This window comes from Andrena cerasifolii, chromosome 4 (assembly GCF_050908995.1).
Source record: "Andrena cerasifolii isolate SP2316 chromosome 4, iyAndCera1_principal, whole genome shotgun sequence".
Lineage (NCBI taxonomy): Eukaryota > Metazoa > Arthropoda > Insecta > Hymenoptera > Andrenidae > Andrena > Andrena cerasifolii.
This window is the reverse complement of record NC_135121.1, coordinates 20,847,157-20,860,565: the sequence shown is the minus strand read 5'-3', so window position 1 is coordinate 20,860,565 and position 13,409 is coordinate 20,847,157. Positions and strand designations below refer to the sequence as shown.

General features: G+C 41.9%; 1 protein-coding gene across 4 annotated transcripts; it reads right to left on the bottom strand.

The window, feature by feature from the left end:
* Positions 1-859: 859 nt before the first annotated feature.
* LOC143368523 (uncharacterized) lies at positions 860-11,467 on the bottom strand. Of its 4 annotated transcripts, none has more exons than XM_076811327.1 (8): positions 11,308-11,465; positions 6,384-6,520; positions 6,174-6,298; positions 5,498-5,637; positions 4,229-4,440; positions 3,371-3,608; positions 1,884-2,125; positions 860-1,782 (listed from the first exon to the last, which is right to left on the bottom strand). In XM_076811327.1, exons 1-8 carry the CDS (start codon positions 11,315-11,317, stop codon positions 1,552-1,554), a joined length of 1,335 nt encoding a protein of 444 aa, XP_076667442.1. In that variant the 5' UTR covers positions 11,318-11,465; the 3' UTR covers positions 860-1,551. The 4 variants fall into 4 exon arrangements, with proteins under 4 accessions (XP_076667442.1, XP_076667441.1, XP_076667443.1 ...); XM_076811326.1 differs by lacking the exon at positions 11,308-11,465 and adding an exon at positions 7,658-7,918; XM_076811328.1 differs by lacking the exons at positions 3,371-3,608; positions 4,229-4,440 and adding an exon at positions 5,027-5,053 and having other exon boundaries at positions 11,308-11,467.
* Between the last annotated feature and the right edge of the window lie 1,942 nt (positions 11,468-13,409).

Here is a 13,409-nt window from a genome sequence, read left to right as displayed (position 1 = left end):
CTTCAATTTTGATGGTGTTAATATCACTTTAAATAAAATCGTGGGGCACCATGTGCAATCAGAACTTGAAGTAGTGATTCATATCCTGTTATGAAATATCGTGCCCCACGATTTGAACACCATCAAAATTGAAGTACAAGAAAAGAATTATTTTTTAGTTTTTTGTGCATTTTAATTTAGTTTTTACTACAATTGTAATAAAATCGTTTAACATAATTTTTTTTATATATTTTTTGTTTTCTAGTTTTTAATGTTTGTGGATTTACATTTCACAGCTCAGACTTCTTTACAAATATATTTTATTGCTGTATACAGTTTAACAGTTTGCTAAAACGTTAAACAAACAAACATACAACAAACAGAGGATCGAAGCTGAATAAAATCGTTTAAAAATACGAGCATGCTGTCCCCCTTGACATCCTACAACTTTCGTCTGAAACAATTTTTCGTACCATTCATATTTTTCGAGATACACTTTTTCAGACACCCTGTATATTTAACTAATGTGGTAAAAACAAATACATATGTAGTGTTGGGGTGACCCTGTAATTTTATGCATATTATATCCCCCAATATCGGAATAGTGTAAATAAACTTACCTGTCTTTTAAATATCATCAGCACTGTAACTTGGTCTAAAAACTTTCAAACTCGCATAAAGTCGCATTAAGTGTTATAAGTTAAATATGGATTTGTATCAATGACACGCAGTGTCTTTTCTTGCGTCAGCCTTAAAATATCAAAACTATCCGGACTCTCCCGGTGGTCGAACTATACCGGACTTACCATACGATATATAATTATAAAATAAAAATTAGTAAGTTGTTTAAATACTTATTATAATTCCAAGGTAAAATACATTTCGCTTGAAAGTAGCATTTATTGTTCCGTAACAATACACAATCTAAAAATAACGAATTCAGGGAAGCGAAATGCGTTGTGCGTTAAAAAACTAGGTGGCTGTCGAATATACATTTTCTGCGATGCTCTAGGTTCGCGTAAGGAACGGACGAAGGCAACGTGTCTGTCAAACGACACGAATATAACAGCCATCGAGAGGTTAACGATAGGCAATTACCAGCGCATACATACAATAGCCGAGCTACGTGTATCTGCTAGGTTCAAATTGCGCGCGTTCTACAACGTGATTACAAAAATTGCATTCTGTGCGGAAGTGTACGCCCCTCGTTGTGCACCGACCGATCGACGAGCGTTAATCAAGATCCGCCCACCCGTAACTAGACTAGTTTACACACTTACGAGATTCTCATAATCCTTGCAATATATATGTATACCCTATGCCTCTTAATAAAATATCAATGATCATTGAGATTCGCTGATTCTAGCAAAATGATATCATTATAAATACTCTGATCGCTTAGTCGCGAGAAAAAGCATACATACACGTACATGTACTGTTTCGAACTCTTAAAGTAGTTGTCCTACTTTCCCCAAGCTTCAGAAATAAGGTCACTTTAAGCGATTAGCGGGATTCATCGACAAGTCGGTGCAATTTTAGGCTGTGTTCTTTCGCGGCGCGATCCCCGGTAGATTACTGCGAGACCATGATCTCGTAATCAGGGAAAGCGACCTCGGCACCGGCGAACGGTATGTAACAGACGTTGTGGGACGGTTGCACTTTGCCGATCGTCAGAGTGCCTTCGTGGTGAACGCGACCAACGTAGAGAGTTTCTCCGTCTTCGGTCTCACCACCAGGAATCGCCTTGTGAGGAATGTTGTTCCCACTGGTTGGGGCCCAAACGGGGTTGCAACCGCAGAGGACCTAAAACGTGGGACGATTCTTATTTCTTTGTTACAAAGTGTAGATTTTTGGGTCTAAGTGCTCTTTAGCAGCGAGTTGATGATCCGGTCCCGACTTAGTACCTGATAATCAGTCTTTCCATGCTCCTCGCCTCCCCAAGCAACGTAGCAGACGGAGTGCCCTGGCTTCACTTTCCCAGGTATAAGGGCTCCCTCGTGATAAGCTCTGCCCACGAACAAAGTCTCCTCGTCCTTCCCACCTTCCACGGCAGCGGGAGGTACCATTCCACCTGACGCGTCGCACCAGCAGACGTCTCCCATTGCCACCCCTTGCACAGGTGGAGGCGGGGCCGATGGGTTCGTATCTACAAGCAGGTGCCATCGAGACACGTTAACGAGAATGCTGCAAAATGGCCATGGGTATTCTTTATACGCACCAAGTGGGTTACTTTCTTTGAAGAAAAGGAACGCGATCGATGGTGCAGTGAAGAATTCAAATAGTTTGAGGATAATTTCTAGATACAAGTAATCATAAAATCTCTTCTCGTACACCATCGATCAAATTCAACGGAGAAGTATTCTCCCATGCTCTGCTATGAAGAAAGGCGCACAATCGGAGGACAGACTTGCAAAGTACCAGTAAAGCAGTGGGGTGCGAAGATCAATGAAATTGCAACGATAAAACGTCAATGATGGACAGTACATATTATAGGGTTCTCTTCCGTTAACGTTATCGACGGTTTTAACGAAATCGGGAAAGTACACGGAACGAGCGAAAGTTGCGATGGGGAGATTGAAATGTGATGCGTCTGCAGGAGGGAGATAATGACCGTAATGACCATGATGACCTCGGGTACGCTCGATGATACATGCTGTTAGAACTGTGAACAATGCAACTCGCACAGCGTGCCGTTAGCAGTGCCGTGAAAACAAAACCGTGAAGTTCTGAGCTTGGAATTTTGGACACGTTCAAGGATTTTCTTTCGAGTACTTCGAGTACTACGAAACTTTGTGATTTCTTTGCCTCACGATTTAACTTCCCTATAACTACCCGATGGCTTCGCCAGGAAAATTTTCAATTACATTAAGCGCACACCATCCACGTCCAAGAGTTTCGTTAAATTAGTCTCCCAAGGATAAGTGCCTTACGGGTGGATGCCTTGATCCACAGGGGGCACCCAAGCGAGAACAATTTTACCATTTAACGATCCAAAGATCCGTCGATGCAGTCAAACGGGGAAGGTAGAAAACACAGACTGCATTGTCTTAAAAAACAGATTACACCAATTTGACACGTCCCCTTGCCAAGCGAGTACTGACACCAATTATCCCTCCACTTGGATACCCAAATACAGAAAGTACAGATATGAAGAATAGGATTCGCGAGAATGGTAGCTTCTCGGTTTACAAGTAACACTTTATGGAAAAAAAAAGAAATATTCATTCACCATGTTTCGCGCTGGATCCTATTCTTTTCTCTATTCGATCCTCGGCAATCGACCACCCTTAGTTAATGATATAATAATCAAGACCGAGCAAAATAGAAGAGTCTGTACGTTAAGTCCGATGTTAAAAAAAAAAGGAGATAAAGAGATGCTCAGGAAAATTACTTTTGGAACCAGGGCTCAGAGGTGGGTGCAGGGCGGTTCGAAGCTTCCACTTCCCGGTTGCACCCCAACCGGTGCGCACACCCACGTAGCTCACGCCAATTGGCTTTGGGTCCTGCCATTCGATGATCACAGGACCATTAAGGTCACCAGACCTGACCGTGATACGACCGTCGAGCCAAGTGACCACGAACTTCTTGGCCTCGTTCTCGTTCAACAGGTTTGGCGTGTTCACGCGCACCTGTCCGGGGCAAAATCAGCCATTTAGGTGGGGGATGCTCCCTGTGGTAGCCTGTTTCGGGCCCCTTTAACCCTTTGTGCCCTGCCGATGCGCCTGCTCACTACTAAGAATTTAATCTATGCTGTAGCATGGAGATAATTGGGGAGTGAGCTTCGTTTGGGGGTTCCTTAGCGACGTATAGTCCCTCTTCGATTCTTTAGCCATTAGTAGACTAGCATACGAATATAGAATTTAAAAACTTCAAAATTCAAAATGTAAAATTTCCAAATTTTAAAATTCCAAAATTAAAAATTTCATATTTCCAATTTCAGAATTTCAAAATTCAGAGATTTGGAAATATAAAAATTCCGAATTTTAAATTTCAAATATTTGCAAATTTAAAAATTTCAACTTTCAAAGATTTCTTAATTATAGCGAATACTAGATTAGTTAAAAGTTTGAGCATTGTACTTGATAGCTTGAATATTTTACTTAATTTTGGGTAGGCTGAAGGTACTGTAACTAAAGATCGAAGAAGGTGAATGCTGCTAGGAGCACTTTCTCACAGTTGAGGGTTGAACGAACGAGAGACAAAGGGTTAAAGAAACGACGAGATATGTGGGGAGGGAACGATCTCGAACCTTGTCGGGCTGTTTGCAATCATATCTGATGACTGACGCCATATTCTCCCAGCCCCCGAGCATGATTTCGTACATTGGGCTCGATTCGCCTTTTTTGTTCGTTAGGGCGATATGCGCGTTGCTCTTGGCCCTCACTTCGACGTGGACTGATCCGCTCCGCACATTACGGAACTTGTAGCGTAACTCATCGCCCGTCGACAGAGGACCGTGTCCTTGTAGAAACCAAAGAAATTCGAGAGTGACCACTTCGATTCGCAGAAAACGCGACTCCTTCATCCGCAACTCTGTCTCTTAACAATCATCCAATATCCCCAAGCTCCAAGCTCTCGGAGCTTCTATAATCCAACTTCCCTGCCCCCCACGAGTCTCTAATCGCCCACATTACCCATTTACCTTATCCTCAATGATCTCAGAATCACAAGGTTTCGATCATCCTAATTTCGTGGGAGCTTGAAAGTATGGGTGCTTATGGGTAGCAGAAATTTCTACAAACTACTGTTTCGATCAGACTGAAGCGAGATAAGCGTGGCCACGTATGGTATAGTCTCATTCTAGTGCATATACCATCTTGATCGAATGGTGTCCAATCAAATAATATACATAGACACGTACATATTTTAAATAAATTTGTAATAGAGATCAGAGAAACGATTTGAAAGCTCTTTTAATTGGACACCTTTCAAGGTAGAACGTGCTGGGTTCAAATCAAAACATACTCGAGCAGGGAAGCTAGAAATCTACAAGGAAAAACCGATGCAAAACTGTATTTCATCAGCAGGTCTATTATGCTATACGTACAACGCTCCTGACCACCGACACATATGGCTGTGAGGGGCGACCATGTATTAGTAGAGTCCATCCGAAATCCGATAAAGTACCAGTAAAAAGATGGTATTAATAAATTTGGAAAGATAGTAGTGTTCGTTGAAAACTGAGTCGAGCAAAGACCGCGCATTTCTACGGTAAAAATTAAGTGCTTCCCAGGCAGGCAAGATTATCTACCGCATAATATATACAATAGTAGGTGAGTGTTTCTAGGCTACTAAAAACCAGCGCTAGTCTGACAATACTTATCGGTTTCACAATATCGCGTTTACGTACCACTAGCGGCTAAAACGGCACTCTATCTCTATATTCACGCGTTAAATATTCCTACTATAGTGCATTATACAACTCTGTCTACAGATTTAATTACTCATCACATCTAGATGTAACGAAGAATAAAAGGTGACGAGGATCAAGCGAAAGAGGAAGTGGAGATTAGCGTACCTTCGATCAGCCATTCGCCGGAAGAACCCCAACCGGTGCATACACCGAAGTAACCGATTCCGAACGGATCTGGATCGGCATAGGTGAGGAACGCACTCGGTTCGCCCTCTTTACCTACTGACAGGACACCGTCGCTCCATCTGAAACAATCGTCGCACAGGACACCGTCAGAAATATTCGATTCAATTTCTCTCAGAATCTTGTGTCTTCTTTTCGTCTCGAGTCTCTTTTGCGCCCTGGGCGAACTTGACAACTCGGGCTCTTTATTTATAACACATTTATTTCAGCTTTTTGATGACCTTACTCTGAATTTTAATGTAATATTTAATTTAAAACTTTATTTTAAAAAATGGCAACACTGGAAAGACCACTTTGCGCCCCTAGTCTACTTTACGCCACAGGCGACTACCCAATTTTGCCAGAGCAAGATTTTTATTTAAATAAAATTTCAAATAACGAATAAAAGTTGAATTATTCGTCACGTGTCGACTAAAGCTAACTGGGGTTAATAATTTTTTTAACTTTCATGCGTTATTCGAAATTTTATTTAAATCCGGGCCTGCCTAGGTCTCTTCCTTTCACTACCCTCCCCTCCGTTTCATTCCCTCGCCCTTAATGATCGTTGCATTTGGAAGCAGTGCTTCGCGCAGCGCTTTCAGATCGCATTGTAAATCACCTGATCCAGAAGCCGCGCGACTGGTCAGCGCTGAGTATGCCAGGCGTCTCCGATTCGGCGACATCAGGCTTGGTCCTGTTCTTACGGATCACGGACTTGCTGTTCCCCCATCCGCCGATGAACACCTGGAAATTCCAACGTACCCACGACATAGCGTATTCCTCCAGCATTTTGTATAATAGTCGCAAGCTCATCCTCAATATTCCTCACCTCGTACATTGGGTCACCCTCCTGGGGGCCGGTGGTGAGGGCGACATGGGCGTCGTTGCCCGCCTTTACACGGAACTGAAGCTGCCCGCTCGCGACGGGGTAGAAATTGTACTCCAACTTGTCCTCCGTGGAAAGTGCTGGAAAATACAAAAACGAACGAATTCACCATGCGAGCTCGTACAGTGGAGTTCTTAAAACGATGGAGAAGCGAGTCGAGCGTTCTCCGTGTCTACTTCGTCAGGGTGGAACGGATCCTGCCGTAGCGATTACGGGGGTCGAATGCGAAGGATAATTTGGCAGAGCGTGGAAAGTGGAGCAGAACGTCTCGAACGAGCGCCCAGACGTCTGGACGCCAGTCGTCTCGAGTAGCGAAACGAAAGTAGGACAATGCAGGACTCCGCATCGATCAATATCAAGATAATTGCGTGCCTGGATCACGTCGCTCGACCGTGAATCTTTTCTAACGATCTCGATGCGCTGGATCTATAGCTCCAAGTGGAAGGCAATACCAGGCTTGATATCGTCCAGCCTAGCACTCCATAATTGACGAGTCCTTGTAGAAAACACTAAATGCCAAAATTGATTTGTTTTATCGGAAAATGTTCTATGTGCCAATGGTAATATATTGATGAAATATATTTTTGGTTTTCTATACAAAGCAAACAAGAATGGCACTTACAGTGCTTGCAAATTTAAATCAATGGTACCTTCAGTTTTCTCTACAACTAAAAGATGGCACATACAGGCTTTTCCAAAAACAGAATTCCCTTTCACCTAATATTAAGCATATTAAATTTCGTAAATAATTTAAAGCCAGGGAAATTTGCTCTCTCTCTCTTCTGAAAATTTTGAATTTTGCCACTTACAGTTTTCTACAAGGACTTTCAATGGATTTTCGACAGAATTCTGATGACACTATACAGCTTGATTGAGAATTTGCGTCACCGACGAAGATAGAAGCCATCTATTCTCAGACTATGGGAGTTCCTGATTGCCGTTAATTAAACGCGTGTTTTTCTTCGGCGGAAATGGGACGCAGCAGCCAACGAGTCGGGGTCGTTGTTTCTTTTCGAGCGTGTCACCGGCTGCGAGCGATCTCATCGCGAGATCATAAATTCAAATGAACGGCGCGCACGGGCCCGCGATAATAAGGAAAGATCACAGCAGCGGCCTCGCTAATCTCATCAATTAAGTAAGCAACCCGCTGAATCATCTGCGAGTTTCGGATACTTCATCCTGCGGATCGTACGAAACGCCTGTAACAGAATATTTACCCGGAGGTTTGATCAAGGACCGCAACTGGTACCCCACGTCCGTGAACATAAAGATCAAGACCAATATGCCCACTTTCAATGCAAAATTCCTCGGTAGTACGTGCCCGTTGGACATCCTACGCTCGCGAAGATTCATAACTGTCCAACCATGTAACACTCAATGAATTCTTTAACGCCAAAAGTCTCTAGTCTCATATCGTGCCGCGCTTCGTATCCAACAGTCGATCTCCAATCTATTTACAACCTAACCGCGACTTATACTTAGCTAATAAATATCTAACTTTAACACGAAAGAGGCATTAACCTCAAAACGTTCAATCACTTTACGAGTGAACACAGCTACAGCACAGCTTGGCTGGATTTCCTATTTGTTTTGTTCACTTGCGCTCGACACTGGCCAGCATGTAATCCCGAAGGCAGCTTCGTTACGATACACATTCCAGAAATGTTTAATCACTATTTAGAAACGCTATTATATTCGGCGCAAACTCGTTAACCATGTGACACGATCGCTTCAGATCAGAAGACACCACTAATCGTAAGTCCCTTTACTTCTCAGCGATAAATAATGTAAAGTCCGCTAGCACCTTGGCGCAACAAAATGACTCCACCTCGGAAGGTGTACGAAAGAATTGCGTCCGCGTGTACAGTCCATCGAAACGGCGTTTAATACGCATAAGAGTGTTTTACTGGACGAACGCAACCGCTTATAAATAGTGGCTTGTGTCACGAAGGCTGCTGACATCATCGGCACGTCGCGAACGAACGAGGAATCGCTGGTAATTTGGGGGTCATCGTTTTTTTTAAAACTTGTGGCGCGATTAGATTAGAAATTCGTAATTCTCCCACATTAGCGAACTAAATGCTTAAAGATTTGCGATTCGACTCTTGCGGGCCCAAGTCGAGCTTCCGCCTCGATTTCAGTTACATCGTAATTCATGTTAATTCGGCTGAATCAGAACATACCCTGCTAAAAATAGATCTTCAGCATCATTAAAGGAACTTGAATTCCTCATTTGCATTTTTCCTTAATTCCGCGCCAAGGAATGCGGTTGATAAGAGGATTAAGAATAATAGAAAGGCAGATTGGACGAGGTCGGCAGCGTCATCGAGCTGATGTCATTGGTATTTCGATGGGAATTACTTCGAGCTACGGTACTAGGGTGTGATTCGAAGCAATCGGCGTAACGAACTTTCGCGCGGAGGTTCAGCGGTCAAAGAGGGGCTCGTTGCGCTGATAAATGACGCGGAATGTCTTAGAGAGGATTCTAGAGAGAAACTGAATTCAGGAATCATTCGAAACCTTTTCCCTCTTGTAAAGGAACCGAGCGAGCTTCGCGAATGGCACCAGAAAGGCGTCGATTTAGCGCGGGTAAATTGATTAGAGACAGAGGTCTATCGTACGAGGCGTGTTACGCTCGCGATTAACATAACAATGCGAAAATTAGAGCCATTCAGTCAATTCCCCAATTGCGCAACGTCCACGGTTACTTCGTTTGGCCGTTTGCGACATTCCGCTCACTGGTAACCTGCAAATAACGAAAGCGATTGCGACGTATCGGATAGAGCTCGATTGTTTAAGGCGGTTTGTTGACCAATGACGGTACAGAATCTCTGTATGCATTCAACAAGTACGGTAGAGCGAAGAAGGCCGCCCATACGTGATGGGCGCGCGTTAATTAATTGCCTGTGTAACGGCTGCCAATAGTTAGACGTTGCGCGCCTATTATGCTTAGCAGCCAATCGTGTCTCCCTGTCACTGACCTCGCATGGCAACTGCCTTCCTTTTACCAGCAAGGTGGATGCATGGTGACCGTTAACCAGGAAGAGGTGTTCGAATTCAAGACGGTACCGTGAAAGGTGTATTCTATTCGTTCGCTGGAAGCTGGCTCGCGGATAAATATATATAAAATTTGTCAGAACACTTTTTGTTCCCATAATAACTAACTGAAAGTTTCTAAAGTAATAGCTAAATGAATAGAAACAGTGCCACAAATACGGCGATCGTCAATCACTATGGGTTTAATAAATCCCGCGCCTATGGATTTAGTTGCGATAAAGGAGCACGGTGATAGGGATCGCAGAAAGGGGATTAAAGATTTTCTCCGTGCTCCTTCGTAGCGGGAGACCTCGTTGCGAAACAATGTGCAAGTGGTATTACACAAGAATTCAGCCAAGACGACGCGATGCCGTCCTCTCGAAAATTAAAGCATACACGTTCGAGGTGCAGTAGCTGGGAGAGAATACCGAGACAAAAGAAAGAGAAATACGGCTGTGCGAATATATGTACCAGGAGAGAGGGGAGCACCTTTGGGATTCGTCAACTGTCAGGTCCTGGGCCAACCGAAAGCATCTTTCAGGAATTCCACGCTTCGGTCGAAGTAGCGCGCAGTTAAGTAGTTTCGTGTTTCGCGAAATTGCATGGCGGCTGAAAAAGCCGGCCGGCTTGTCAAACTGGAACAGCCGCGCCCGTCTACTATATTTAGCCAGATGCTAGGAAAGAAACCGTTCGCCGAAGTGCGTTCGTGTAAACACGCTGGCTCTACGCTACATCCCGCAAATCACTTGTCGATAAACGGCCGGAGTACCTTCGACCTATTAATCCCGGTCTCCATCGATCAATGTTCTGGAAACTTCACCTCTATGCGCGATGTTACCTCGCGACACGACGCTGGAACACGCGAGATGCAATCGCTAGGATGAAGATTGGATGATTGACGAACCAGCGAAGCATAAAGGTAGTGAACATTGCAGGGCATTCGTAAGTGTGAAATTTGTTCGTTTACCGTTTATACATTTTCTATTACAAAGGCGGAATAGCGAGGGCAATGAATATGAGGAATAAGAGGAAGGACTTAATCCCATGTTTGGCCTGGTTTGCTTATGCACTAAAGGTGAATTCGAATGACAAACAGCCCTAGTTCTCAGAAAACGACGCGAGGAATTCTCGGCTGAACTTCACTTCTCTCCTAAAATGTCGGATGTCTTCATCCTTCAATAGAGCGCAATGGGAAATCAAACAATGTATTTATAGAAGTTTATTCGTCGAGTGCTACGATGTAGTGCAAATAATTGCGTAGCTGGAGAAGTATCGTAGCTACGAAGGCAACATTGTATAACAAAAATTTTTTAATAGAGAGACCTGGTCATTAATAATAAATCATTGGTTTCTGCGCAATACTTACTGCGTAGTTTACGAGCACGCGCATTAAGAACGACTTTCCAGGATCTTCCAATAGATCGATAATAGCCATAGAGTATGCAGAATATACTTTAAACAATTGTCAATCTTTTAGATAATCACTAGCAGACAACACTAGCGCTCGTTATATCGAGTTACATTCAATAGTGTGGTCTAAAGTAATTTACGTTTCGACCACTTCGCGGATAAAATTGTGTAACTTATTCCTATTGATAATTACTACCCATCAACTTCTTCAATACCACCCTTTTCATAGTTAAAAATGTAAAAATTATATTTACATACATTACAAGTGCCGACAATAAACGAGAATTGTATAAGTCGTAATATTAATATGCCGGTACATAACCTATTAAGCTTAACCGCAATTTGAAAGAAAAACGCTTTGAAAATGAACCAGCAATACAAATATTGCTTGTTATATATATATACATATATATCTACTCACAGATAGCCATGATGCTGATTTCCCAAGGGCAATAGGTAAAATCCCTGATGCAAGCAGAAAACAAAGCACACACTTCGACAGTTGAACTCGAACTGGGACGACGCGCGTCGTTTTCATGCTTTACCAAGGTAGCTGCGCGCGCATGCGCACTCCATATGCTGCACATTCAACGTTCTAACGCCAGTAATTTGCAAGCAATAATCAAACGAGGGGAATGAGTCATAAACTATAGATACAGATTCTTCTTCGAATTCTAGATCGAAACGGAATTTTTGTGCAACACCGCTACATATTAAAGTAAAATATTTTAATGTTGGGCATTCGGTAGCAACGTCGAATTATTTTAAGTAATTACACACTTATTTTAGCGCGTTAAGCACCTTACACACTTATTTTAGGTGCTTAACGCGCTAAAATAAGTATGAACAATAAACAATTCTCGTTAGGATATTTATAACGGTAACTGTTCGGTTCAAAGTATAACTATAAGTGAATGCATCGCGCAGCATGAATCATGGAAGTGCAATCTCCTTTTCAATATTCGTATTGACAGCTGTAGATTACTATAAGCAACTTAGTATTGACGATACGAGTGGTATTAACGAACTTAATTATCATTCTTTCTCATTAGAATACAAACATGGCAGGAATTGTAGAATGAAATTTTGAAAAATGGCCGATTAGTTCATTCGTTATGTTACTACGATTACACTGGAAGCATCAATTACGTCATTGTTATAAGTACTAATTGAATCAGTGAAGACATAGACCGTTTCATCTTTATGACGGATAGTATATGATAACCTAATGTCGAGCAACTGTGATTACGTTTAGACGAGCCTTTAACTACCAATTGGCAACTGGCTCGCGCGCATGATGGTTCCAGTGGAGTTAATTGCGATCGTGTCTAACCCACCAGGAAACATAATTTTATAGATTCATAGTTTCGGTGACCTCGTTAAACAATAACAGGTTGCCACGTAACAACGATTCGCATGAATCATTTGGAATACGTAGGCGCCGCGGTATCCACAACCGATTATATTACTCCGTAAGATGATCTCGGCGATTATTTGAGACACGGTCTCGTATAACTGGAAAACAAGTGACAATTTATTAATAAGTTACCTTTGAATAACATTAGAGGCTTAGTCGGTCGTATCTTTTACCACAGACGAGGTCTAGAATAGCATAGAAGAGAATAATAAGTATAGAATAAAAGAATAAATTTTTATCACACAGATCGAGATCAAGAATCTAGCTCTCTGTTACCATTGTCGTGTCGCATGCGACCTTATCGATTCAGAGTGCAATTCGATCATAATCCTTCTAGCGGTTAGAATTGAAAGCAAGTGTACGCGGGAACCAGGCCAATTTGAACTGTGACGCAACATTTTTTCCTTTACTAACTTTATCGACTTTGGTAATCGAGTTGCATTAGTTCCCAGCCTTACTTCGTGATTCACAGTCACCGTTCTTAAATGTAGAGCGCGCGTTAACACTAGAACAACCAGCGATTGACGTATACCTAGTACCGGAGGGGTCAAAATGACTTGTTTTTTATTAACAAGTCATTTAAGAAAAAACATTGCATTATATTACTTTTTTTATATATAATATTTTTATGTATAATAATAATAACAATAATAACAATATAATAATGATAGTAATTTTGAAAATAATTACGCATAAAATTTAAAGACATTTTTTACAAATTACAATTATTTTAGCAAAGCATGTACCACAGAATCGTTTATTACATGTACCTCAAATATTCTTCGCTTTATTATTGGTACAATATGCTATTTTACACAGTTTACGTTTCATCGCAATATGTATGTGGTAAAATGAAAAAATTGAGCAAACATAATACACGTATCTTATGGCACTTTTTGTACAACGTGTATGTATGAAAATATACTTAGCTTTCGAAAAATGTATTTGAACTATACGAAAATAATACGAGAGACATCTGAAACTAAAAATTTACCTGCGTTCCGTGAGAGGTCAAAATGACCCATCTCGGTATATGTAAACAACTTCAAAAAAGTAAAGAAAAATACGCCAGGTACATGTGCGTGTGCATATGCTATGTATGATAT